The sequence below is a fragment of the Balaenoptera physalus genome (genome assembly GCF_965194825.1).
Source record: "Balaenoptera physalus genome assembly, chromosome: 15".
In the NCBI taxonomy this organism is placed as follows: Eukaryota; Metazoa; Chordata; class Mammalia; order Artiodactyla; family Balaenopteridae; genus Balaenoptera; species Balaenoptera physalus.
Genome location: NC_138894.1, coordinates 65,390,051 through 65,417,696, shown reverse-complemented (window position 1 = coordinate 65,417,696; position 27,646 = coordinate 65,390,051). Strand labels below are relative to the sequence as shown.

At 41.8% G+C, this 27,646-nt stretch overlaps 1 protein-coding gene across 13 annotated transcripts in view; it reads right to left on the bottom strand.

Moving 5' to 3' along the window:
* SLC8A1 (solute carrier family 8 member A1) overlaps window positions 1–27,646 on the bottom strand; it is a 409,941-nt gene that overhangs the window by 58,000 nt on the left and 324,295 nt on the right. For 9 of the 13 annotated variants that reach the window (XM_082427686.1, XM_082427683.1, XM_082427687.1 and 6 more), the window contains 3 exons: window positions 24,026–24,094; window positions 18,727–18,857; window positions 14,603–14,702 (listed from right to left, as the gene is read on the bottom strand). In XM_082427686.1, coding sequence (XP_082283812.1) covers window positions 14,603–14,702; window positions 18,727–18,857; window positions 24,026–24,094 — 300 coding nt within the window. The remainder of the gene's footprint in view (window positions 1–14,602; window positions 14,703–18,726; window positions 18,858–24,025; window positions 24,095–27,646) is intronic. The other 4 variants (XM_082427684.1, XM_082427685.1, XM_082427678.1 and 1 more) reach the window with 1 other exon arrangement.

Sequence of the window (27,646 nt, the reverse complement as noted above, 5' to 3'; positions counted from 1 at the left end):
GCTAGGAGTATGTCCTTTATTCTAGAGACTTGACTGATCTCTAGTTTTCATTCTATTTCCGTGGAGAGATGCATTGGATATCAACATCATGTTGTAAGAAATATGAGTTCAAGACTGCTGCAGCTTTGTGACTTGAACTTCTGGCCTGTTCTTAGATGGAGAGAACACCTATATAGGCCCTGTTAATCATCCCCACCATCTACTTCCAAGCCAGAGATAGCTATGGGCCATTCTGCCCCACAGGACCTGTGCTAGTTTCAGCCCATACTTGGGCGGCTAGGGACAGGTGATGTGTGACAATCCTGAAAGGGACACTTGAAGGCAGCTCACTCTCTACGCATAACTCTCAACCCTGTTGGAAACAAACGAACCCCTGGGTGAAATTTTCCACAAAGAACAGAATGCTTAATAGTTTAGGTCATTATGGACCTTGTTAGGATGGTTAACACAGCAGAAGAAATATCTAACGTGACAGAAATATTTCTCAGCAAATGTGGCCACTGTCAAAATGAAAAACGGATCCACTAAGGAGTTCTAGCTCCATGCAAGTTTGATTATTAGCCAAATGAATCAGTTTAAAGCTGAAACTCGATTGCTTAGCCTCTTTCTTTTTAAAGAATTCCTCTATGTGAGCTGAGGGCTCCTAAATGACTGTGGGCTGACATAATTAGTCACATGTGGTTTTTGCCCCAAGCTTTATTTTTGCAAAATCACTCCAAGTCAGGTTGAGTCTTGAAATTCAGAGTGTCCTCTTACCCTTTACTGATTGTAGGATTAACAGAATTTCAGGCTCTTGCAATAGAGAAGCATCTTGCCTGCAGACTGGAGCACCTAAGAAATAAACCTCCAAAAAGTAGAAGTGATACTCAGCAAGTGTAGCTGCCTCCTGCTAGTTTAGATAAAGTGGGTAGTATGTGGGCACACTAGATTCCAAGACTGGACCAAGGGCTCTGATAACTCTTTGTAAATACCAGCAGCTGTGTCTGAATTAGCCTCCTGGAGTGTGGGAAGCTGAGCGTTGGAGGAACTGTTTGGGCAGCGATAACCCTGTAATTGTCAACAACAACAAAAATCAACATTATGTCCTAGGAAAATGTTGACATTTATATAAAGGGTAGATGTGTATCAAAGGTTGCCCCACATGCAGAGGAGCACAAAGACGATCTAGATTCTCTTAAGATGCTGCTGTGATTCAACTATAAATTCAGATTCACTTACTAAGTGCCTACCTTCACGCATATGGGTCAATACACACATTCCACTCAATCTCCCAGCAAGCTGGTAATGCAGGTATTATTTTCTCCATTTTAAAGATGAAGAAACGAAGGCTCACAGTTTAAGTGACTTGCTGATGAGATTTATACTCTTTCCATCACTTTATTGCAATTACTTGACACATTTTTCCCAGAGAAAAAAAATCTCTGTGGTTTGTCCAGCAACAATCCAATCTGATAAAAATCTAAGCTCATCTGGCATTACTTTATGAAAAGTGTAATTAGGAAATAACCTACCTCGTTAAAATAAACCCCTGCATATGCTACCATGTATAAAATATTGAATGCTCTTTCAGGGAATGAATGGATGGTCCTACTTCCTTTCTTCTTCCTAAAGAGTCTGGTTTTCTTTTACTCTTTGGGAAAATCCTCTACTAGTGGTTTATATCAGCCCTGGGGGGAAGTGGGATTTTCTTCATACTGTGGCAAACATCAATCTCTCTGCATAGAGAATGGAATGGACTCTAGAGAGCTCTTGGGCAAAGACAACTCCCCTGCTTTGTGATTGCTTTCCTGGTCTCAGGACCACTTGAAGGGACTTTCTTCTGATCCTGGGGTTTGTGAGTTGATCTGCCGGCAAAGTGGTGATGAAAGTGGGGTATCTAGAAATCTCATCATGGCCTCGGTTTGCACAATACAAAGTGCCTGCAATCATTCAGGGTGCCCCTCATCTGCTCGTCCCTGCTCCCTTCTCTCTGTTGTGATTTTCATTGAGATGCCAGTAAACAGGGCTCTGCACTGACAGCAAAGAGGCTTTGATGATTTCCATGTTCTTGGGCAGCTCACAGATTCATCTCCTGGAAACAAAGTCTAGCCTCAGCTAAATTTCTCTTTGGTGCTGTCGAAAAGATAAATGAGACTTTTTTAAAGAGAAGTGAGAATCTTATATGTAGTGAAATCGGTTTTGGACAAGAGGATGAGCTCCTTAGTAGAATTCAGATGGAGTGTCCTGTTCCCTGACTGCACGTGAACACTTCCTTTAAAGGGTAGGCTGCCTAAGGTGGTGTTGACAATCAGATTTGTCTGTTCGTCAGTGGATTTTTTCATCTCTCATAAAAAAAAAAATCCTGGGGCTTCCCTGGTGGCGCAGTGGTTGAGAATCTGCCTGCTAATGCAGGAGACGTGAGTTCAAGCCCTGGTCTGGGAAGATCCCACCTGCCGCGGAGCAACTAGGCCCGTGAGCCACAGCTACTGAGCCTGCGCATCTGGAGCCTGTGCTCCGCAACAAGAGAGGCCGCGACGGTGAGAGGCCCGCGCACCGCGATGAAGAGTGGTCCCCGCTTGCCGCAACTAGAGAAAGCCCTCGCACGGAAACGAAGACCCAACACAGCCAAAAATAAATAAATAAATAAAAATAGTAAAAAACAAAACAAAACAAAAAAAACCTTGCCCTCGTTTCATGGTATGTAATGCTATCGTAGCACATTTACAGATAATTTCAAAAAAAAAAAAATCCTGTAATGGAGCTGTTTGATGCTTTTCTTTAATATAAAGCATCTTTAAAATATCCCTTCCCCTCTCATTATCAATGTCTGTGGCCTAGTTTCCTTATTTGGTTAAGGCATGGAGAAAATGCTGTTACGTCTATAGGTCTGATCTCTAAAAGTATTTCAGGTCACTGTTTTGTACCATAAGCCTAGGCTGAACCTCTAACCTGAACCAATATCCCTAGTAAAATAACCAATAAACCTCTTCTTCAAAGGGAATGCAGTGGTTAAAAGAGTAACTTTATTTGTACCATTCGTATCTGCAGTGAATATTTATTCATCATTTACGTGTCAGGTACAGTTCTAGGCATTGAAAATGCAGACAAATAAGACCCCATAAAATGTCCATTCTGGTAAGGAGAGATTGATAGTAATCAAGTAAAACGAATGAACAAACATCATTTTTCATCAGATCTGGGCTCTGAAGACACTGAAGTCAGATAGTTTAATAAAGAGTAACTGGGTTGTACAGAAACTCCTCTGAGGTGGTGACCCGTGAGCTGAGACCTTAATGCTGAGAACATCCAGACATGGAGGGAAAGCCTTCCATGCAGCGGAAAAAACTAACGCACAAGCCCTGATGCAAGAGCAAAGTACGAGGAATAAGAGTAATAAGATTGTGGCCTACGGGCATTAGATTCTGGGATGCACAAGTGTGACAAGATGGAAAGAGTACCAACCTTGGAACCAGAACCTATGGGTCCAAGTGTGAATCCCAACTTCTGTTTCCCCATCTTGTAAACAGGTTCATGAATACCTACTGCACAGGGTTGCCGTGTGAGGCTGGTGTGAACACAAAACAACTATTCATCAAGAGCAGGGCCATTCACTTCTTTGTTTTTGTTTTTTTTTAACATCTTTATTGGAGTATAATTGCTTTACAATGGTGTGTTAGTTTCTGCTTTATAACAAAGTGAATCAGTTATACATACACAAATGTTCCCATATCTCTTCCCTCTTGCATCTCCCTCCCTCCCACCCTCCCTCTCCCACCCCTCTAGGTGGTCACAAAGCACCGAGCTGATCTCCCTGTGCTATGCGGCTGCTTCCCATTAGCTATCTATTTTACGTTTGGTAGTGTATATATGTCCATGCCACTCTCTCACTTTGTCACAGCTTACCCTTCCCCCTCCCCATATCCTCAAGTCCATTCTCTAGTAGGTCTGTGTCTTTATTCCCGTCTTACCACTAGGTTCTTCATGACTTTTTTTTTTTTTCCTTAGATTCCATATATATGTGTTAGCATACTGTATTTGTTTTTCTCTTTCTGACTTACTTCACTCTGTATGACAGACTCTAACTCCATCCACCTCACTACAAATAACTCCATTTCGTTTCTTTTTATGGCTGAGTAATATTCCATTGTATATATGTGCCACATCTTCTTTATCCATTCATCCGATGATGGACACTTAGGTTGCTTCCATGTCCTGGCTATTGTAAATAGAGCTGCAATGAACATTGTGGTACATGACTCTTTTTGAATTATGGTTTTCTCAGGGTATATGCCCAGTAGTGGGATTGCTGGGTCGTATGGTAGTTCTATTTTTAGTTTTTTAAGGAACCTCCATACTGTTCTCCATAGTGGCTGTATCAATTTACATTCCCACCAACAGTGCAGGAGTATTCCCTTTTCTCCACACCCTCTCCAGCATTTATTGTTTCTAGATTTTTTGATGATGGCCATTCTGACCGGTGTGAGATGATATCTCATTGTAGTTTTGATTTGCATTTCTCGAATGATTAACGATGTTGAGCATTCTTTCATGTGTTTGCTGGCAACCTGTATATCTTCTTTGGAGAAAGGTCTATTTAGGTCTTCTGCTCATTTTTGGATTGGGTTGTTTGTTTTTTTGTTATTGAGCTGCATGAGCTGCTTGTAAATCTTGGAGATTAATCCTTTGTCAGTTGCTTCATTTGCAAATATTTTCTCCCATTCTGAGGGTTGTCTTTTGGTCTTGTTTATGGTTTCCTTTGTTGTGCAAAAGCTTTGAAGTTTCATTAGGTCCCATTTGTTTATTTTTGTTTTTATTTCCATTTCTCTAGGAGCTGGGTCAAAAAGGATCTTGCTGTGATTTATGTCATAGAGTGTTCTGCCTATGTTTTCCTCTAAGAGTTTGATAGTGTTTGGCCTTACATTTAGGTCTTTAATCCAGTTTGAGTTTATTTTTGTGTATGGTGTTAGGGAGTGTTCTAATTTCATACTTCTTTGAATGCTGCTAAACTGTTGGCCCAAGAAAGTTGTGGTCTTTGCTTCACTTAATCCTGAAGCATCACGTCATCAAGAAACCCAGAGGTCCTTTGGTGACATCAGGGGGCAGGCATGGAATAAGGGCAAAGGTGCTGGTTCCATAAATGCCAACTTGGAAAGAAGAATGAGAGCGGTGCTGTGTAGTGTAGCAAGTACCCTGGATTCTGAAACAGCCTCTGTGTGACCTTGGAGGGAATTCTTTCCCTCTCTGGTCTCAGCTTCTTATTTATTAAAAAAAGCAAGGTTGGACTAGCTAATCAGTAAGCTCCTTTTCAGGTCTGCACCAGGATTCTGGTCTAAGATGTTTTCTCAGGAGAGAAAAGACAACACCCAGACAGATGTGAACAGGCACAGGCAAGGCAGGAGAGAGGCAAGGGCTGTTGGGTGGTGTCAAAGCCTGTTGGTTCATGCAAGTGGCTTTTCACTGCAGGAGTCAGAATGACAAGGTTTTTATCAAGACAGCAGGCTGTTAACAGCAAGAATTAATGCTGCAAGTCACTTTCACAAGGCTCCTCCGCCTGTGTGTGTGTGTGTGTGTGTGTGTGTTTTGGGGGGGGATTGGTTATGTTTTCTCCTCCTTCCACCTCGCTGGATTATGCTGAAATGTTTCCCCCACTGGAAACAGTGTACAACGGCTCCCGCCTTGGGATGAAACCCCCCCTCAATACCTCGTGCATTGATTTGGAAGCAACAACTAAAACTGTATTCACATCGCAGCAGCTGAAGCCAACAAAAGAGCTACTGGATCCAGTGATGGCGCATTGTTTGCAGAGCTGAGCTGCTGCCTCTCCTCTAAACCGCATTAGAGACGTGACTCCAGGCTTACAAATAAGAACGCTGAATCATCCCCAAGCCTTTGGTACAGTGTTTTCCTCAAGATTTTGTAATAAGCAATTTAAGAGAAAAACAGCCCAACAAGCCAGTATTCTTTTCAGAAATATTAGCTAAAGCATATCCAGGGGCCAGAAAATAATTGCTTGCTTCTCCCGCCTTCTTGTTCTCTCACCGCTGTGTGGCTGGCCTGCCTCTTTCTGAAACTAAGAGTTGAAGCTACCTGATTCAACATTTTATTTTGCTACCACTGACATTTTAAAGTTGATAGATATCCTAGATTTGCTTTATCTACCTACCAATATGGCCCTAGAATATCTGCCATAAATAGTTTCTTTATGGAACTTACCGTCATCCTCTTTGTTACTCATGCCCTCTGCTTTTCCTCTTTCTCATTTTGGATCATAATAACCAGCCAAAAAACACTAAAATTCCACTAAGGAAATTGACAGAAAATGCAATTTTAAATATGGATTTGCATATCCAATTTGCATATGCAAAAATAAATGTATTATATGGGTACAATTACATGCATTTGTATATCTGTACGTTCTGTGTATATTATATACGAATTAAATGTGTCTGAAACGCTTTGAAACATGGCATATGTGTGGATGAGGGTACGTATGTGTTTATATAGATTTTTTCTAGATCAGACATGGCAGTATGATATAGGGAAAACAGGCTTTTAATCCAGTTACATGTAGATTGGAAAACATTGATTCCCACCTAAATTCATTCACTCTTTATTCAACAAATTCTTATCACTGTCAAACATTGTCCTGGGTACTAGCGAAATAGTGGTAAATAGGACAGATTTGCTGTTGTTAAAAAAAGTATTTTAGGGCTTCCCTGGTGGAGCAGTGGTTGAGAATCTGCCTGCCAATGCAGGGGACACGGGTTCGAGCCCTGGTCTGGGAGGATCCCGCATGCCGCGGAGCAACTGGGCCTGTGAGCCACAGTTACTGAGCCTGCGCATCTGGAGCCTGTGCTCCGCAACAAGAGAGGCCGCGATAATGAGAGGTCCGCGCACCGCGATGAAGAGTGGCCCCCACTTGCCACAACTAGAGAAAGCCCTCACACAGAAATGAAGACCCAACACAGCCATAAATAAATAAATAAATAAATAAATAAATAAACCCAAAGTTAAAAAAAAAAAGAAGTATTTTAATTTAGACTCTTGCTACTTCCAAGAGGACTTGAGCAGATCTGTACCTATTAATAAAGTTAAACTATTTTAAGATAAAACAGGACCAAAAAATATCTGAAGAAGGCAGAAATAAAGGATACTTTCAGACATGTAAGTTGAGTGAACACTGAATACTTGGACAAAAAAAATTGACTAAGCTTTCTGATGGTCAAAGCAAATAAGAAAACACTGAAAAAAAATTAATTTGCTGAAAAAAACCAAAACCTAAAGTAGGAATTTATCATGTTTTCTTTAAATATAGTAAGTGACATCTTGAATAATAACTCTAACTCTAAGGAAAGATAAAAATACTTTTCAAATATTATACTTTAAAGGTAAAAATTAAAATTATGATAATTTATAATCCAGTGAGAGCAGTTTTGATAGGGGCTCTGATAAAAAGTTAAAGAAGCTTTATTTTCCTGATATCTAATTCAAAGCAAGGAAGAGCAGCTACTGAATTTAACGTGACCATTAGACAGTGTGTCTTAAGCATTAGATCTCTTAAATGAGCTTTGGCCAAGTTGGTGTAATTACCCAGTTTATCTAACATGTACTCTAAGGCAGATATTTCATTTGATTAAAGCCAGAGCTCTAAATTTCAAATAGCAGTGCCACTGAGAGTAAGTTGACATTTATTGCTGAAAATGAAAGGTCCTTCAGAGGACCCTTTAGTAGTTCCATGTTCCCAAAACAGAGGTCATCCATTCCAATGGCCTAACCTGTTTGTGGCCCATCAAACACACATTGTATATCTGATTTAATTATTAAAGAAAAGGGCACATTGGACCAGAAGGAGCAGAAGTAAAGAATGTCCATGTTAAAAATAAAACTTAAATGCCTCCCTTCCTGGAACTCCAATGCTGGTCCTCCTTGCATGATAAGACTCTCTTCCCAGGTGCCAAGGCCATATGGACTTGCTGTGTACATGCTGGTCTGTTTTGTTTTGTTTTTTTTCTTGAAACCTTGAAGAAATGTATCCCTGACTTGTATAATGTTCTTTGTTCTGACGAGATATAAAACTGTGCTGAAAAACATGCTTCTCAGGAGGAGTTTCTCAGAGTAATCTGGGAAGCTGTCTTGCAGGCTATAGTCTTCAGTTTGGCTCAGATAAAACTCTTTTCTCTTCTTATTATAGATTGTTTATTGATTATTTTCATTGACATAGTAGACAAGCAATAAATGGTAACATCATTTAAGCAGAAAGTGGGCCGCAATTTTTTTTTTAAATGTTTTGCTTTTTTTTTTTTAAACAGATTATTTTAAAAATTTATTTATTTATTTATTTTTGGCTGTGTTGGGTCTTCGTTTCTGTGCGAGGGCTTTCTCCAGTTGTGGCGAGCGGGGGCCACTCTTCATCACGGTGCGCAGGCCTCTCACTATCGCCTCTCTTGTTGCGGAGCACAGGCTCCAGATGCGCAGGCTCAGTAATCGTGGCTCACGGGCCCAGCTGCTCCGCGGCATGTGGGATCATTCCCAGACCAGGGCTCGAACCCGTGTCCCCTGCACTGGCAGGCAGATTCTCAACCACTGCGCCACCAGGGAAGCCCCGGGCCGAAATTTTATACATAGGTTTTTGACTAACTTCCTTAAAGGTAACTGTACTTGCCATTTCTCATGAAACCTCATCTTTCTTCATGAACCTCAGTCAATTTCTATTTTTACATAAAGGATAATTAAGAATCTTTATAGTCACACAAGAAACAGGACAAAATCAAAACTCCCAATCCCTAACACCCTCTTCCCTCTTTGTTTTTCTGATTTTCTCAAAGTCACACGAAGGCTGTGTCAAACCTGACCTAGCAGGATTATTTTTTTTCAACTGTTTAAATGGGATTTTCATATGACCCAGGGGTTTACACATTAAGTAATGAGAGTGTCTCCATAGTAATGATGTTCGATAATAGATCCTAGAAAGATTCCTGCTTAGACCAGATGGCACGGCAACCCCTTGAAACTCATTTGAGGTACCATTTTTATGATTTATTATTTAGGACTTAGGCAGTGGATCAGTCTTCGGGTTGACAGGATTGTCAAGTGAATTATTGTTCAGGGGCACCACTGAGGTGACAGTTTTTGCTATTAAATAATTCAGTTTATCTGAGAGCACTTATTACTCTACATAACATGCATGGGTGAAAGACCGATGACAGAAGCATCCCCCAAACTGAGCTAGTCTCCGTACTGGAATGGTAGACTCAGGAGACCACACCCACTCCACCTGTTTATTTAGCTGGTGTTGGTGTCTCTGATTTTAATCTATTGTGAAGTGTAGTGAGGGTGGACAGGCCAGTCACGTCTAAGATCCTGGCCTCCTGTTGAATGTCTGCCCTTCTTCTGTCAAGGATTCCACAGGGATTTCTGGGCTCCAATTACCAAGCAGGAAGAAAATTAGAAATATTCGAATCATCCTCTCACTCCATTTCTTTTTTTTACAATGGAAGACTATCTTCTCATCCCTTTCCTTCTAGGAGAATAGATGTGAATTGCATGCTGCTATTGTGCTGAATATTTAATATAAGCAAGCCAGGAAGATGGGCAGAGTGTATTTTTTTTTTTCCATTGCTCAGAATCAGGTGGTCCATGAAACATGATGCCATCGGGGCTGCTGTACAACTATAGCAGACATCCACAGAGCCCCCAAAGCTCTATACTGGCTGGTTTCTTAGAACTCGCCTAGTCCAACCCTCTCATTTTACTGATGGTGACACTCAAATTCGAAAAGATTAAATACTTTGTCAAGTTACGCAGTTGACAAGAGACAGAATCAAGACTACAAAAAGGTGTTTTTTTTGGCCACTTTTGAGTGTTCCTTCATTATGAGAAGTCCAACAGATACTATATCAGATATGCAAAATTGATGTCAAAAGTAAAAGAATTTGAGAAAAAGCCTTAATGCGGGAGACTTAAAATGATCAGGTAAAAGAGAGGGCAGTGTGATGGTGTTCTTGAAAGAATGTCACCAATTACTAGGCAGGAGAAGACTATAGATGCACCTAGGGAAACAAACACTTCCCTCTGTTCTTTAGAGAATTGACTGGCACCTTCCCTGAAGGAAACATGAGCTGGGCTTAAGGAGATTTAACAAATATTAAGGGGGAAAAAAAACCCTTCATATTTCAATCTGCAGCTCAGTTATGCAAACGAATAAAGATACAAGCCATATAAGGCGCCTGTCTCTGTGCCTGTGTTTTGTGTATCTGCATGTATGCACACATATGTTTATGTATGTGTGTCTCTGTGTGTTCATGTGTTTGCACACACACATACATGTCTGTGTGCATCTGCGTATGTATGTATACAGGTGTTCCGTGTGTGCGTACTCAGGACTCAGGCACAGCGAGTGAGTGCACTTTTCACACAGAAGAGAATCCCAGGCTGATATGTACCCCAGCGCTGACATTTACCAGCTTTGGCATCTTGAGCAAGTCACATTGTTCTTCTGAATCTGTTTCCTTATCTATCAAATGGCATGTGTAATACTACAAAACAAAAAGGTCAACCAGTGTTTTTAGTCGCTTAGCCTTCTTAGTAATTAAACTGAATTGACTGCCTTTCCACAAAATTTGGTTAGATTTTATCGTAGAATATTCCAGAAGTTTGCCTCTCAAATAACCAACTGTGCTATCCCAATGCACAGACAGTCCTTGTGAAAATACGTGTTGCCTTGATCAATCCTTATACCAACTCCATGAGTGAGGAACAGTTTTCTCCACTTTACACACGAGGGGACTGAGATTTAGAGGGAAAGTAATCTGCCTAGAGTCACCCAGGGAGTTTTTGGAGGTCTGGGACACAAATCCACATCTTACTCCAAAGCCAGGCTTGCCATCCCTCTGTCCTTCACCTCACCACCGGCCTAGGCTGCTGGGAAGAACAACAATGTGCTGGCTGTGGAACTGGCACTGGCATCCTGGTTCTCTTTACCCAGCTAACCTTTGCCCTCTTCCCTGAAACATCTGTTTCTCCCTCGTAGCCCAGCTGGTCCACAATTTCTTAAAGCCAACCCTCCATTCTGCCCTAGCCGAGACACTACAAAGATGGCGGCACTGGGGGAAATTCAAACCAGACACACAGTGAGTGCTGGCTTCCCTTGGAAATACAGTGGCTGGCACATCTTAAAGCACCTGATGGTACTAGACTTGCCTTGTAAATTTCTGACAGGCATTTCACTGTTGCAGGCTACCGCTCCTGGTATTCTACCCAGGGAAAGATAGAAGGAGAACTGCCAGGACACGACTATATAATCCCTTCCTAATCCCTTGAGTCTCATAAATCCTTTAACTCTTCAAATATTGAACTATAAGAACTTGGTTTACAGAAACATTATGGTCATAGGAGGCCCAGGGACTGAGCTATGAAATTCAGAGAAGACAGGAGAACCAAAAGACAGCCAGGGGGTTACCCTGAAATTAGCTTAAATATAATCAGTGGGAAAGAGAAGCAAAATCCTATTTATAAAAGTATTACTTTTGTTTAGCAAGATAGATCGTCTCAATTTTGCACAGAAAATTGCACAGGAAAAGGCCTCTCAGTAGAGCCATTTAAAAGCAATTTAACATTTTTAATAAGGCAACTCTTTCTGATTCTCAACTATTTAGCCATGAAATCTTAAAATCTAATGAAAGTCTGTTTTCAAGAAATACTGCTTTACAAACTGTATTGTCTATTTAACAACCCAAGATTACTAACATTCTTTAGAGACTTAAATTTAATCATAATGACAACAACTGAGCTTCCTAACTGCCCTTCATGTAATTTAATGGCTATAAGCTATGGGTTAGCTTTTCTGATATTTTGTCTCAAAATTGTAAAGAAGATCAGATTTACCCAGCAGCCTGTAAATTTCTGAGCAATTTTGTCTTGTTCCCAAGCAGTCACTTAGAAACATAAAACAGAATATATTGCACGATAAATAAGAACCTTTGAGAGGTTTGGCATTTCGTTCATTAACAGTTCTTCAAAGGATCTGAGTGGGAGTTATTCCCATCATGTAAGTGCTGAAACCATGGCACCAGGAGAGGTGACAAGGCCAGCGTCACTCCATGAGCCAGACGGGAGGATCAATTTTCCTCACTTGGAAATTTCTCTCTCTTAAGGGCAGTGGACAGCACATTGGGCTAGTATTTGGTAGATCAGGGCTCTGGGCTACCTTCCAAAGGCAAGTTGCCTTGCTGAGGCTCAGATTCTTCCTCCAGAAGGTCAGGATGATCATAATACTGACCTCATGAGGTTTCGAGAGGATTTGATTCAACGTAAGAAAGTGCTGGCCAACCAAAATCTTCCCCTTTAAAGTAAGAAAGTCTTAGCATGTTTAGAGTTGTTTCTCTGTATACCTATTCTAACCAGGAGCAAATACACAACTTTGTTTGCAGCATAATCACTCCTGCCGTTTAAAACCACCCTTTTCCATTGCCATAGACTGGCCATAAAATGTTTACCTGGGTCCCTGAAAGTTACAAAAATGTGTGAATGAACCAGCACAAACCACTCCATGGCTAGAAAAGCAAATTCAGCATCGACGTGTCTATGGATGGCGTCTTTTTGGCTACCATCCAATGCAGCCTCTATGCACACTTCTTGCCTCCCTCCATGGCTTTGTTGTTCCCCATGACTAGCTCACCATCGTACAGACACCTTATTTGACTTCTTGCTTATTTTACTTATTTGCTGTCTCCTGCAATTAGATGGTAAGCTTCATGCAGGCTTATTTGTCTTTTTCATTCACTGTCATATCCTTCTCAGCAAGAACAATGAATGATTGACATACAGAAAAATGAATGAATGAGGTCCAGCTCGTGACCATCATACAAATACTCATATATCTGCAGCCAAAGGAAACCTGGAAACTATTAGAAATGGTCTGTTAAGGCTTATGCTGCTTTTAATGTTTCAATTCTAGTATGTCAAGGCCCATAAAATAATTTGGTTATTTTTTAATATTTTCTACCACTGGCCTTGTCAACAGTTTCTTATTCAAGTTATCTTTGTCCCTTTAGTTTTTATTCTCTCTACGAAGAAGGAATATAGCTCACGCCTCAGGTATTAATCTTAGATTTATAGAAAAAAATACAAGCCATAATGAGGGAGTACTATAGACTGAATATTTGTGTCCCTCCCAAATTCATATGTTGAAACCTAATTCTCAATATGATGGTATATAGAGGTGGGGCCTTTGGAAGATGATTAGATCATGAGGGCCAAGTCCTCATCAATGGGATTAATGCCCTTATAAAAGAGACCCTGGAGAGCTCCCTCATCCCTTCCCCTATGTGGGGACAGAGTGAGATTATGAACCAGGAAGCAGGCTCTCACCAGGCGCCAAATCTACCAGGGCCTTCATCTTGGACTTCCAGCCTCTAGAACTGCCAGAAATAAGTTTCTGTAGTTTACAAGTCACCCAGTCTATGGTATTTTGTCATAGCAGTCTAAAAGGGCTAAGACAGGGAGTCTCCACCTCCATTAGAACTTATGTGTAAATTTCAAATCTACTCCCCTAAGCAATTACTCATCATTTACTATTCATGAATTTCCACTGTACACTCTATTGCAAGAAACCAAAGTGTGATTATTAACAGCACTAATAATAAACAGGCACAAATGTTTTTTATCACCCTCTGTTCCCACAGTACTTGGGAGATCTGTCAAATTATTCTGTGGCAGATTGGAAAGAGGGGGTTGTGTTAGAAGTCATGACCCAACCGCTAGTGACGCTGCTTCCATATTTTACAGTCTGGGAATCACTAGTTAGAAAATTCTAGTTTTATTCACTAGCTGCAAGAGTAGAAAATGAGCCTGCGGGGATCTTTAAAGAGAAAGAACCAGTGGAAATGAAACAGAAGAACTGAAAACCAGAAAAATCCCACGAGAGTGTTGCTTTCCTGAATCGTTGAAAGGGGCTTTTCTCCGCCTTTTTACAATCACACAGAGAGTGGACAAGGTTTGGTGACACAGAAAAGGGATACTTCTTTCTGAATTTAATTTCCTCAGGTGTCTGGCTCCTTGAGTTTGCAACACTCTTCATTTTATAGGATCTTCCTACATAAAACTCCGCACTTTGCTTGTATAGGAAGAAACAGAATGTGATTCTATTTTCACTTCCAGAGCCAGTGCAAACACTTATTTGTTAGATGTTGTTGAAGAGAGTGAAAAATGATGCAGATGATGGTGGTGAAGTGTCTTAACGTCACCCTGTCCCACCTACGATTTTGATGGTTCCTTTCTGACCTGCACTTGGTCACTTCTCCTGCTCTCAGGGAATTTTCCAGATAAAACCCTGTGATTGGCTATCCATAAGTAAGAGACACAGTAGGGTTTAAATTTATCTTGTCTATTTCCAGAGAGAAAGATGCAATGTAGACAGAGAAGGATGTCCTGTTTGAAGACATTTGCTTCATCTTAGAATGTCTAAATTCGTCCCCAAAATGTGCATATACATTACAAATACATTTATTTCTCTTTTAATTTTATCATGGGGAGTCTTTGGTGCTTTGACCTAGACCAAGTGGTGACGGCAGGAAAAGTAAGCTTGGGACATTATCATTTATAATATGCAGAGAAAAGCACTCACCAGCACTGACAGTGATCGCTTCGATAAACTGCTCTCTCCAGCTGTTTGTCCCAACCACGAGGGCTAGGTTTGTCTTCTTAATAAGTTTGTCCACGGTACTCTAGAGAGGTTGAAAAGAATCAGAAAATAATTGCCGGGTTGGTTAAGGCCTCGGGAAATCTCAGACCTTGATGATTTTGAAACCCCAGAGTTATCTAAAGGGTAGCAAATGTTAGGCTCAGAGCAACAGTAGTGACATCAAACACTGTTACGAGTATGCAAACAAGCATAGTCCTTTCTTGGAAACATCCTGAAATGGAAACTTCTTCATAGCAAATACAAGCCTCCTTCACTGCCTAATAGCCAAGGAAGAATAGCCTCACCGGTTACAGCTGAGGATGCTGCAAAAGCCCATCCCTTCTCCTCAGATGCTTCATGAACTTGCTTCTCTCCTGGCTTCATCTAGAGTGTGTGTCTGCAACTGAATTAACCCCCTGCTCAGCACTACCTATCGGTGGATAACTGAAAGTGGCAGAGAGATTACGAAACTAAAACCTGTTCTTATTATACTTTTGTTGATCAATGAAATGCAGTCAGACAGCAAAGCCTCAAGACTGCTGCTGTGTGATCATTAATAAATGGATTTTTCCTTGGCTACTGGTTTTGTCAGCCTGGTGGCTGATAGAGAATTCATCTCACCTGACGCCTGCTGCAAACAAGAAAAGACAAGAAAACGTCAATTTGTATGGTTCAGGGCAAACTGCAATGACCTTGCACTGAATTTCCCCCTGCTTTACGAGCTCTGAGCCTCTTATTTTTCTGTTTCTTTAAGACCTGTTTTAGGCACTTGCTTCTGTACAATCAGCACGCTTAGCTTTCTAAATGAATGTCAGTTCATGCAACAGCAGGAGCAGCCAAGTGTTCACAAGAAAACTAAGTAAGCAGATGCGCCCAAAGCGCTACCACAAATCGCAGCAACTACAGGGAGAAGGGTCACTTCCGGGACGTGAAGCTGCTCTTCCCAGAGAGACTACCACACCGAGTTGCCCACGACACGCCCCGCCCTTACTGTCACAGCATCCTCGAATTCCCACTTTTTGCAAAGAGTCAGAAAACACGTATTATTTGTCTTGGGTCAAAATCTGTACATGTTTAGTGCGGTGTCCCTGAATTGACTAAGGTTTGAGAGAGAGAGCGTGTTATTAGCTAACCGGGAGGAAGGAAAATGTGATCCCGGGGGCCCGTGCAGAAGGCCAAAGCTACATCAGAATGTCAAGTGTGTTAGTTCAACCGTCATTGCAACTGACTTGAAACATTGAGACGATAATAAACATGAAAGGGCCCATCTCCAACTGGCCCACTCTGTATTTTCAACATCGTCCTTTGCTAGATTGTTTGTCCTTATGGTGGTGACCTTTCGGCCTCTAGCTTTGTGTCTAGAACTGCTAGTGCCACTGATAATAGCTGTAACCGTCAGGGCTCTTGGCCACCATAGCCAGAGGCACATGACAAGCATCTGACTTTTCTCTGGACTTGGCCAATCTCATCAAGCACTCTGAGTGTCTCGGTTGATGCCAATTCAAAGTTCTGTGTAGAATGTAACAAGAAATAACCTTGACTTTTCCTAAATGTGATGGAAACTTGGGGCAGGTCTCTCCAAAGAAGCCCTCTTTACTCTAAAGCCAAGGCAGAGAATCCCATTAACTGGGGGATAAATAATTGAAGAGAGAAACTGCTCTAACAGTTAAACACAGACTCGCCTCAAAAAATATCTCTGAAGAACAAAGTTTTAAGATAAACTAAACTTAAAATGTATATGCATAAAATGTATATATGTATATATAATGTATATATATAAAACCTCGGGTAGATTGTAAACTTTAGTTCATGTTAACCCTGGCGGACTATGAGATAGCCTGGGCTCTTCCCTGGACTTAATTTACATATGTGTCCTCTCTTGACCTATAGGAGGAGAGGAGTGAATAGGAGAGGACCAATAGGAGGAGAGGAGGAATTTGAAATCTGATTCTTGAACATGGCCATGGACACTGACCTGGAGGTTTCCTATATGTCAGTCATCAGCTCTTCACGGTGCTAGTCTGCAGCAATAGTTTTAACCTCACTCTCAGCCATGGGTGTTAGAAAAGTCCAGCCCTTGGTCACAATATAGTAAACAAGAAGCCAGTGGGCAAAGCAGACTCGGACATTGTGAGGTATCAGCCAGATTTGGGTCTTTCATGCAGTTCTGAGGGCTTTGAACAATTTCTTTAAAACAGCTATGGTCTAGAAAAAATTTCTTAAACAAATAATATGATATCAACATTGATGCTTGAGGGCACTTCAGAAACATGCCCCAAGGTACCCTTCAGTGTTAACAGTAACTGTCCTGATGAACTTTGAGGAGATGGGAGGAAACAGTCTATGGCAGATATTCTAGGAAGATAAGTACCCCAAACAACTGGACTTACGGAGAGAGACTTGGTTGACTTTCAAATGCTCGGATCACTGGAGTGGTTACCAGAGAGAGCTTTGGACACAAGAAAACTTTTATGCCTAGAAGACTGGGCCCTGCCATACCCTTCCTACAGGAAGTGACCGTGATTGCTCTTCCTGGTCACGGGTGCATGGAAGGGGAGTGCTCGGGTGGTCCCGTAAGGAACAGTGCATACAATCATTCCCCATGAGAGTCCTGGGAGGGGTGGGGGACAAGCGTTTATAGAAATGCCAAGCTGTAGAATCTCTGTTGTCGCAAGTGGCACCACGCCCTCTGGTTCCAGGTGAAAAGGGGGTGCGTGACGAAGAGTGAAGATGGAGACGGGAACAGATGGGTCCACAGAAATGGACAGTCTCAGATACCCGTGCCTCAGGAATCTCAGGGAACTTGTGCATATACCAGTCAAGTGTGTGCAGCGAGCCAGGTTCTGGATGAAACGCCAGGTGGGCTCTGATGGTCGGGGTCTGCCTAGAAAGCACTAGTCCCAGCGTTTGCCCTGCTCCTTCTTTCTATGGGAGTGAGTGAGAGGAGTTAACACATCCATCCACAGTGGCCTGAAGGGGAAAGTTTAATTGCGATTTTATCTTTTAAATGCCACTTTAATTTGCAAAGACATTTTTCTTTCCACCTGTCGCCTCTCAGGCACCGTCATTTGTGAACTAAATTAGAAAAATACTGAACGGGCCCAGCAAAAGGCAAAGAAGCCACTACTGTGAAAACTCCAGATATGATCTGAGGCTTTTAGGTTGGTGACTTGATTCTCCCTTTTGGAATTTTTATTCTGGTTTTCCAAACAGGAGCAGAATCTGCTTAAAAAAAAAATAAGTGGGGAAAATGCTGCTGTGCTCTGGCTTGTAGTTCTGGAAAACCAGAGAGAGGCTGCTCCTTTTCATGTCCCACTACAGAACGCAGGTGCGGCTCTCCCGGGGGCTTCTAGGTGTGAGGACCACGTGAGTGAAAAGGGATGGGAACTGGGGCAGGGGCCGAGGGAGCAGCTAAGAATGGTCGAAAAGGTTCATTTCAAAGTCCTAAGCTCACCCTAAGGCGCATCTGCTTAACTTCTGAAAAATGACTTTCCTCATCTAGAGAACTGGAAATCCAATTTCATCAGCCCAGTTATAAACTCTCCAGTTGCAGGCACTCTGCCTTCAGTTTGATTGTGTTCAAGTGTCCTAGGATCTTAAGAAGGTGACTGCATAATATACGAGAGCTTGTCAACGGCATGTTCCACAGGGAAAGCTTACCATCCTTCCTCCAAAACAAAAGCCTCATTTTCAGCAGTGTCAAGGCTTTGCTTCTACTAGATTGATTAGCTTTTTCAAACAAAGCATGGTTTCTCCCACACATAACAGTCTCTTGGAATCCATCCTTGCCTCTTCCTTGCCATCCAAAGCCCTCCCTTTAGGGCACCTCTGACCTTGCACAGTGATGAGTGCCACCCACCAGACCCCGGTTCTGACACTGTTTAATTTACAGGATCTCTTGGTTCCCTACCAACTCGCGTATCCCATTTCTGCTCTACAGGCCTCTCCATCAATGAGCCAGTTCCTGAAATTACATCTGCCTCTCGTACAGCATAGACCGACACTATGAACCGTCTTGGTGCAGAGATGGGCCTGGCCTCCCTGATGGGCAATGCCGGTGAGCGTACCTTGAACTCATAGGATTCTTCAATGATCACTTCCAGCCTGGTGTGCTCTCCCAGAATGGGCCGCCCCATCTCTGCAATGCGCCTCTCCTCCTCCTCTTTGCTGGTCAGCGGTTGCTTGTCATCACATTCCTCTGCGAAAGGGAAGGGCGAGAGAGTGAGAATGGACTCAAATTTAGTTGGAAATCCCTGGATCCTGCTACAAGAAAACCAAGAAGGAAGGAAGCCCTGATGACCTACTGAAAGTCCCTGGGGTGGTGCCGTAAGGCTGGAGGGGAGAATTGGACAGACGCTTGCTGTGTGGGGCAGTGATCACTGTGACAGCAAGTGATCATAACATCCCACAACCTAACCACCTGCCAAAGGGCAGATCAGGAAAAGCAACTTATAGGGCCATATCACTGGTAAAGACTCTGCCCACACGTTGTCTGCGTTGAGGGAATCAGCCAGCTGTCCCCTGGGACACTGGCTCACCTGGTTGTCTGTACACATCCTTTTAGCACATGACCAAGAGGAAACACAAAGTTCCAGAGCGACTCAAGGAATGTAAGACTCTGGCCTCCTCCTCTCCACTTTCTAGAGGCAAAGAAAATGCCCCAGGGCCAAAGAGATGATAGATGGGAAATTCTGATCTTAGCCTCTCACTTGCCAAAAGCCCCTGCTGCAAGTTAAGAAGCAGAACATCCACGAATTCCACGGTTCAGTAAGATGCCTGCGCTCCAGAACTGCCTCTCTCTGGTGCAAATCTGAGATGGGTTGGGAGGTCCTTGACCATGTTAACGTTAAAGGAAACAGTGAGAGCGAGGGTGAGGCCTCTGGGAAGTTACTACTTACTCACCATGGGGGCGTGATTGTTTCCGGAACCACCATGTAGCTTACAATCCAGGAGAGGCTAGTGAGTGCTCAGAAAATGCTAATGGACTTGAGAGTCCATTAATGAGGGGAAGCTCACAGATGGCTCCTCTCTGCGTGAAGGTCATTAGGATAAATCCCAGACTGAAAAGGCCACGCACATGTGAAGGACAAACAGTACTCCTGTCACCACTCAGCCTCCTGTCCTTCAGGCTCAGGATGCTGGAACAGGACAGGCCACTTCCCCTCACAGTCAAGCTGAACGGACCCCACCTCCAAGGAAGTAGTCTTGGTGGTATAGAAAGACCGCAGCCCTGACGCCCTTGCTTCTAGAACCTTCCAGGCAAACTGCCTGCAACAGGAGTCTGTTGACTGAGGAGAGATGAGGAAGGGAGGGACTTCTAGCCCAGACTCCTTGCCTTTTGCATTTAGGCATCAGCTATTGCAGGAGTCCACATCTCCCATCCCATCCCATCCCATCCATGGCTTCCCTCTGCTGAGGGACCCTGCCTTGGTGGCTTCATTTGATGCTCTAGCAAATGATGCAGAAGACTAGCTCCTAGGCCAGTTGTTGACTACTGGGCCACGGAGCAGTTGGGCCAGAGGCACTGCTAGCATTTTATATACCAAGTGTCAAAACCAAGCAACAGGCAAAAGCAGAAGGTAGCGTATCAAAGAATTCTTTATTATGTATTCAATAGTGTCTTCCTAAAAGTATATTTCAGAATCTGCTTTCCTATCCCCAGTAATTACAGGGCCCCAAAGAAATTAGAAGAAGACTAAAAATAAGCAATTTTGGACTAGCCAAAATCTGTTAAGTGTTAGCAGATGCAAAAGAGAGGTGCAAGTAGATTAATTTTAATGGTAAAAGTTATAATATTTCTTATAGTAGGCTTGGGAAGTTATGACCCAAGGGAAGGCAAAGGTTTTTGATTGGTGTCCCCATGATTTGCCCTTGAAATTAAGTGTGTAGAGTCAAGGGGGTGAGCTGAGGTATGTGAAGTCCCATTTATCCAATGCTCAAATCAATCATATTTTGATTCCCACTGCTTTCCGATCTTGAGCCCAGGAAAATGTTATTAGAGTTTTCATAGGAGCAGGTTATATTAGTGTCTTTGTTCATAACCTTGGCTGAACATGGATATTTTGGAGACTTACGTCAAATAACAATTATTTTTCCAGAAGAAAAACTATTACAACTTAGATTTTAATTTGAATTACAAAGCCATTTGGGGGAGAATATTTATTATGTCCCCCTTTTAATAGTTTACTTATAAATGGGAAGTTGCTTTTAATGGGATTCAAGTCAATTCAGGTAAAAAAAATAGAGAAATTATGAAAGAAAGGTGATGCGGTGACATTGTTGAAAACCGCATTTCACAAAATGAGATGATTTGGAACATGGTATTAAATGAATGGACATGGTAGTAAATGAAATCAAATCACATAGTGAGTGAAAAGGTTATTCCCTTTTTAATCATCCTTTAGTCCTTCTGATGAAGAAGTTTGGTGCTGTCAGGTCTGTAACTAGTTCTTGACATTAGGGTTTCTACCATTTAGGAAAGAGAAAATAGTTCTCAGGCATAGAGCATTTGACTGCACTGAGTTAGAAGTTAATAACTTTTTTCATTCTAAAAATTTTAACCTTACTTTCTATATATGACAAATACCAGCTTTCTATTACTGTTAGTGACTTAAAGTTTTTTTTTAAAAAAACAAATCTAGTGAAGTAAAAACATGAGGCAAAAAATTGCATGACGTAAATAATAGCATAGTTGGTATGCAGCCAAAGGAAATATTGTAAAAGAGGTATGAGAAAGAGCAACATTTTAGGAATTAATGCCTTAACAGATCTCATACTAACCTAAAGAAAAGCAGGACACCTTGTTTCTATCACTTTCTATATTCTTGCTCCAAACTAGACTTGAATTTAATGCCACACTTTATTCCATTGTCTACCCATCTGGAAAACCTTCCCCATTTTCATCTAGCTAAATCCTACTTACCTTTCAAAACCCTACCTCTTCTCGCATGAAATATCCCTCAGTTGACCTATTTAGGAATGACCACTCTAACTTTAAATTAATTCTGAATATTTGTTGTGTGTACATATTAAACATGGACACTTCTAATATACTACTTTTTAATATTTAAACTACCTTTACCTACAAATATCCAGCATGTAAACTTACCAAGATAGAACAATATGTCTCATTGCTCTTCGAATTCTCCTCATATCCCTCAGAGCCTATTACTATGTATGGAAAGTAGTAGGTGCCCAATAAGTATTTGTCATGTGACTGTCCAACTCACTGTTAGACAAGCCTCTTCTTTGCTCTATGCATATAGTAAAGACCATTTGTTCATTTCACACATGTCATTGCACTCCTACACTATGTCAGCACACTGAGGCCCCTCCCACCTTGCCTCTTTTTCCAGGAACTCATGGTCTAGTGGGAAGTGAGGCATATAGATGGGACAACTTCTAGTACAGCAAGGTAGGGGCTGAAGGTCCAGGGTCGGGGAGCAGCTCCCTCTGACCGAAGGAGTCAGGGAAGGCTTCAGGAAAGAAGAGATATTTGAAATTGGCCTTGAAGCATGTATAGGAGCTTGCCAGGTGAAGGTGGTGGGAAGGCTGGCTAGGAGGTAATAGAGGAAGGAGGGGCATTCCAGGTAGAAAGAAGTCAAAGCACAAAGGCATAGTGTCATGGTAGGGTCAGGGCTATTTTCACTTAATAAACATCGTGAACATTTAAGAGATAATTATACTTATATGTAACTGAGAGAAGACAGCTGGATAAATCCTTTTATTGCTCTATAATGATACAGATAAATTAGCATTTGTGATCCAGATTTTTAAAACTGGCAAAGAAGAGAGCTAAGCTTATTTTTTTAAAGCGTCTTCTCTTTAGGTATCTTTTATTGAATAGGGAAATCGTTTAACAGCATATTTTTTGATCACCTATTTTTTTTTCACTTTGAGTGCTGGATCAAATGCAGTTCATTTTACTGTGGCCAAGTCAGTTTCATTTCCTTATTTATGCATATGCTGTGCTTTTAGTTCTGCTTCTCAGGTAGAGGAAATTCTCTATGTAGTCCTGTTTATCTGTATATGTACATATATATGTACATATTTTTAAACTCATCATATTTTATTGAGGAGCTGATAATAAATTATATAACATCATGGTCTTAACCAACCAACCCAACTTAAAGATCAAATGCATAATTAACGGCCATGGTTAAAATCAGTATTGACAGGACAGAAAACAATCCTGTGATGAAATCATCGGTAGGGGTCCTCCCCTCTCCTGAGTAATTGATTTTGCAAATGACACATCACAATAGCTAATAGGTACCTGGGATCTGGGAAAAGCAGAATTATGAAAAAGCTGCTGTTAATGCTTTCTGGATCAGGCTGCATTTTGAAGCCGCATCACTGTAAGAGGTGAAGGGCTGAGAACACGAATTTCTCTTAGAAAACAATACAACCCACGTGGAGATCTGCACCCGAGGAGCTACTGTGGATATTCTTGAATGCACTTGCAATTTTTTGTCTCGACAAACAATGTAAAATTTGGAAAGGGGTACAAGGCCAGCGGTGGGACAATTTGCTTGTGGTTATTTTAATCCTTCACTCAGATCTGTGCTGACAAGTCTGAGAGCGGAGATCTCTTGACGTTTTTCAGTACCTGGCTGGCCTCTTTGATTAGAACCTAAAGAGACTGGTACTTTATTTCCATGAGGAATACTCTGGAACAACTCTGCAGTCAGGGCTGCATGATTATTGAATGGGGGTGTGGGATGCGAGAACGAGCAAAGTCTTACTGAGGCAGGCAGAAGTGTTTCTGCAGCCACGACCAGTGATGGGCGATGGTAACAACTGAAGAGTGAGTATCCGTGTCCTTATCCAGACACTTGGTAACTTAGGGCAAGGGGCTCACACCCAGGCTCTAATCCTACAGTCGATCTGGGATAGCTTTGTTATCCTTTAGTCACCCTGTCAATGTTCCCCTCTGGAGAAACCCCACAGATGTACTGTCATCTGTGCATATTTGGCTAACATCATGTTGCCTGGAGGAAGGAAAGGCAGACTCTGGGAAGAAAGACAGCTTGCTTTTAAAGACATTTCATGACATTTGCAATGAAAGGCCCATGTTTAAGCAGCAAGATTTGCAAGAAATCTGGAGTATACTGAAACTTGAGAGGCTATTGGACTCAATCTTCTCTGTAGGTCCATGCTTCCCCCTCCACCATGCGTCCCGTCCTGGGCCGATGTGGTGTCTTGTTGCTGACTCCTCATACCCACAACTGCAGAGAAGCCACGGCATTGTGTAGCAATGCTTTAGAGGCAGTGGGGGTGAACTGTGTCACTTTAATGTCAAAAGACCGAAAGAAACCTTGAAGGCAATTAAACTGTGGTTTTCAAGGACCGTGATGAAATGAGTACCTGCGATGGTGATTATAGTAGAGGGGATCGGATGTTCTCTAGCATGAACTTTCCTGAAGACAGGTTGGCCTAGCAAAAGGACAGGCAGAAAATCAGCAGACTGGATTGCACTGGTTTGCCAGAAGAGCTCTGTGGAATTAGTAAGCTGAATGTCATGCCCAGATGCACACAGCGCAAGCAATGTTAGTTTGGGGACTGAGTGGTCAGAGGTCACTGTTACGTAGGTTGAAGAAGTGAGCGAGTAAATAAACGGGGCAGGTGTTCTAGGAGTCCAATCAGATTGTGTGAATAAAGCACACACCCCACAGTAGGGGTGCAGCCAGATTCCTGCAGGTGTCTGAGATGGAGTATCTATGCCTGTCAAGTTCCTGCTTCCAGAGGCATCACGAAACAATGAAAAGCACTCGGTGTGATGACAGGTAGCCTCCATTTACAGCCTTTTGGTGCCAACAACATGGCCTTAAGTAGGCCATTTCTCCAGTTACTCCGTGTGTGAAATGGAGATAATAGTGCCTGCTCTGTCCATATCACAGGTCTGTGCGAGGGTCAAGCAACGTAACATCAGGGAACATGCGTATTTGTTTCCTGGGCAGTCTGAATGGGAGAAGGTTGTATACACCGGCAGGTTTCACAAGGGTTCACCATTGTCACAGTGACTGGCTGGATTACCTAGTTTAGGGTTTTCATGAAACTCCTGGTTCAACTGACTGCCTGCTTTTCGCTTCTACCAAGAGATCCCAGAACTGACCTGGAATCATGAGATTGGGACTCTGCAAATTCTGCCATGTGCTTTCCGTCTAAACTTGGGCAAGGTGTTTCTTTTCTCTGGGATTCAGTTTTCTCAATTGCGCAATGAAGGCAAACTTGAAGGGGATTTGTTTCTCTAACCTATGTACTGGAGTGACTAAAGTGTGTTTAACTGTCGGAATTTTCATAGCTTGGCTTCCTGAAAAAGCCATGTGCGTTATGAAGACTATCACATGATAAGCGTAATATGATTGGAAGAGTAACTTTTAAAAAGGTATACTGACCGTTACATACTTTTAATTAATTAGGGAACTTTTTAGCTGCCTGTTTGGGGACAGAAACATGCCTCTATCTTTCCAAATTGAGCCAGAATACTTAATTTTATTAAAAATATCCAAATTAATGTACTCTAGTTTCCCCCTTTTGAGGTCCTCCTCATTTTTCATTTGACTGGAATTCATACTGATGGTATTTCAGAGACATAGCGAGGCTTTGGATGGAAAAGGGATTAAGATGCAGGTAGGAATGTACAAGTTGGGAGAAAGGAACTAAAAGTGCTGGGTTAAAATAGTCATCACATGGCCTTGGACTTAAAGTTAGAGGGCCAGGCTCTGAGCCCTGGATGGGTGACTGGAGTAGATTGATTAATATCTTTGAACCTTCATTTCTTCTCCTATAAGTGAGAACAAAAGATCTTATTCCATAAGGTTGAGGATTAAATGACATAATGAATAAGAAATGTTTTCCAAATTCTAATGAGCTATAATGTATAGGGGGTTATCATGTTATGTGCCTGGAGGGTCAAGGGGGAATTACATCACAGGTCCCAACAAGGGCCTTTCAATGAGGCAAAGTCTGAGAGCAACAGGTGAAGATTTGCAAATTCCAAAAGCACCTCCAGCATTTAATGTCCATCACTAATGACATCTCTGAAATAGAGGTACTGGGTTGTGGACCAAACGACTTTTTCAATTTCCATATATCCTGCTTCAAACTTAGATTTTCACACTTAGCTGCACAAGACTGCATAAAAGCTGCAGGCAAAGTCCAAGAGTTAGATTAATTTTCCTTTACTGCCCCTGCATCTCAAAGCCTTGACTTCAAAGCCTCAAACTGACTTCAAAGAAAAGCTCTCCAGGGCTTACAGCTGGTTTTCACTGTGTAGACCTAAATTTTAGAACTTTCCCCAGAGGCATCTATAGAGAGTGGATCCCAGGCATTCTGGCCTGGTTCCGGAGAGGAAGGATCATGTAAAGTGAGAGGAACAGGCCAATGTGGAAATTCCCAGAGGGTTCTGCAACTTTCTCTCATTTTAACTGCATCAATTTTGGGTTTTGGGAAGAGGTGGTAAAACAGAAAAATTGCTATTGAAGGTTAAAGTTCAACCTATAAGAAAGAGCTTAATGAAGTACATGAAATAATAGAAAACCTTTGAAAGAAGTGATTCTGTCCTCTTGGATGCATGATGTGTCCGAGACAGAAAATGTTGGACGTTACTGGTGGGGTATTCTAGAACTTGATATGAACAATTTCTGAGAAAAGAAAATTAGGGTCCCATTACCTAGTTACTACAAAGGAAGACGTTTCAACGGAAGGAAGGCCCTAAAAGCAAAATCCTGACATATTCAATGATAAAACAGGAAGCTATCCAAACACATAAGTGCGTTTTAACAAGGCATTCTACCACTAAAGGTTTTTAGTTAAGGTCTCATTATCAGGCTGCCCAGGGCCGAGGGAGCTGTAGATACTATACTATTCCTCAAATGGTTGACTTTTTTTTTTAAAAATTACTTCAAGGAAGCCATGAAGACTGGCTTGCCAAATTTCTACCTTCCTCAAAGCTCACGAGGATCATTAACTTACTGGGTGATAGAATCAGAATATCTCCAAAAAGATTTCAATAAGTTCAAATGATGGGATGAAAAAAGGAAGATTAAAGTTTTAAAAGTAAATGTAAATTCCTGCACTCGGATTCAAAAATAGCATATTCGGCAGTGCAGAATTTGAAAGACTTGACCTAGGAGAGTGTCAGGTGAATCAGGTTTAAGAAATCCTCTCTGAGCACTTGTTCTATTCAACATTTTTATCCTTTTCAATTTCTATGTCTCCGGGAGTCTATGAATCATTTTGTCATTAAATGCTGTGTCTGGAGAGAAGAAGTGGAGGGCAATAGACCATGTGAAATTGGACGCGTTCAGAAAGTTCCACTTTGGACAGAATCATGTTTAAACTTCTTGATCATGAGTTTACACTGATGGTGGTTTAAGTTAACGCCACCCCGCACCATAACATTTTCAAACTTAGAATGTTTGAAAATATTTCCTTTCTAAATATTTTGTTTCGCTATCTGGTTTCAGAAAAAAATAATTAGAATATTGATATCTGCATAATTATATTGGAAAATGCCACGGACATTAGGATGGCCTTTAGAGACATCTTCAACCTGCAGCTTCAGACAAATCAGGCCTACCATTTGATATGTATCTCCCTCTCTAAATCTACATAGATGATTCTGAAAGGGTGAGAAAATATTTAGGGTCAAAAGAGAGGATGCTGTAAGGAAATATCTTTCTTCTCTATGTAAGGAAATAGCTTTAGAGTTGTGCTGGCTAAAAAATGCAATCAACAGCGGCTGGGTACCATTATGAAATTAAGGGTTTTAAACTTTTTGACCGACGTTTTGAGTTTCTACAGAGCACTCTGTAATCCACTGCAAGTGGCAGACATAGTACTCATTACCATGTTAAGAATGCTAAAACTTCTCAGATTGGTGTGGTGGGATGAGGGGAAGGCATACTTTACCTTCTCCCAATAGGGCATTATCTATGATTAGGACCCTGAGCTTGGGCCATGGAGTGGGCTTGCATGTCAACT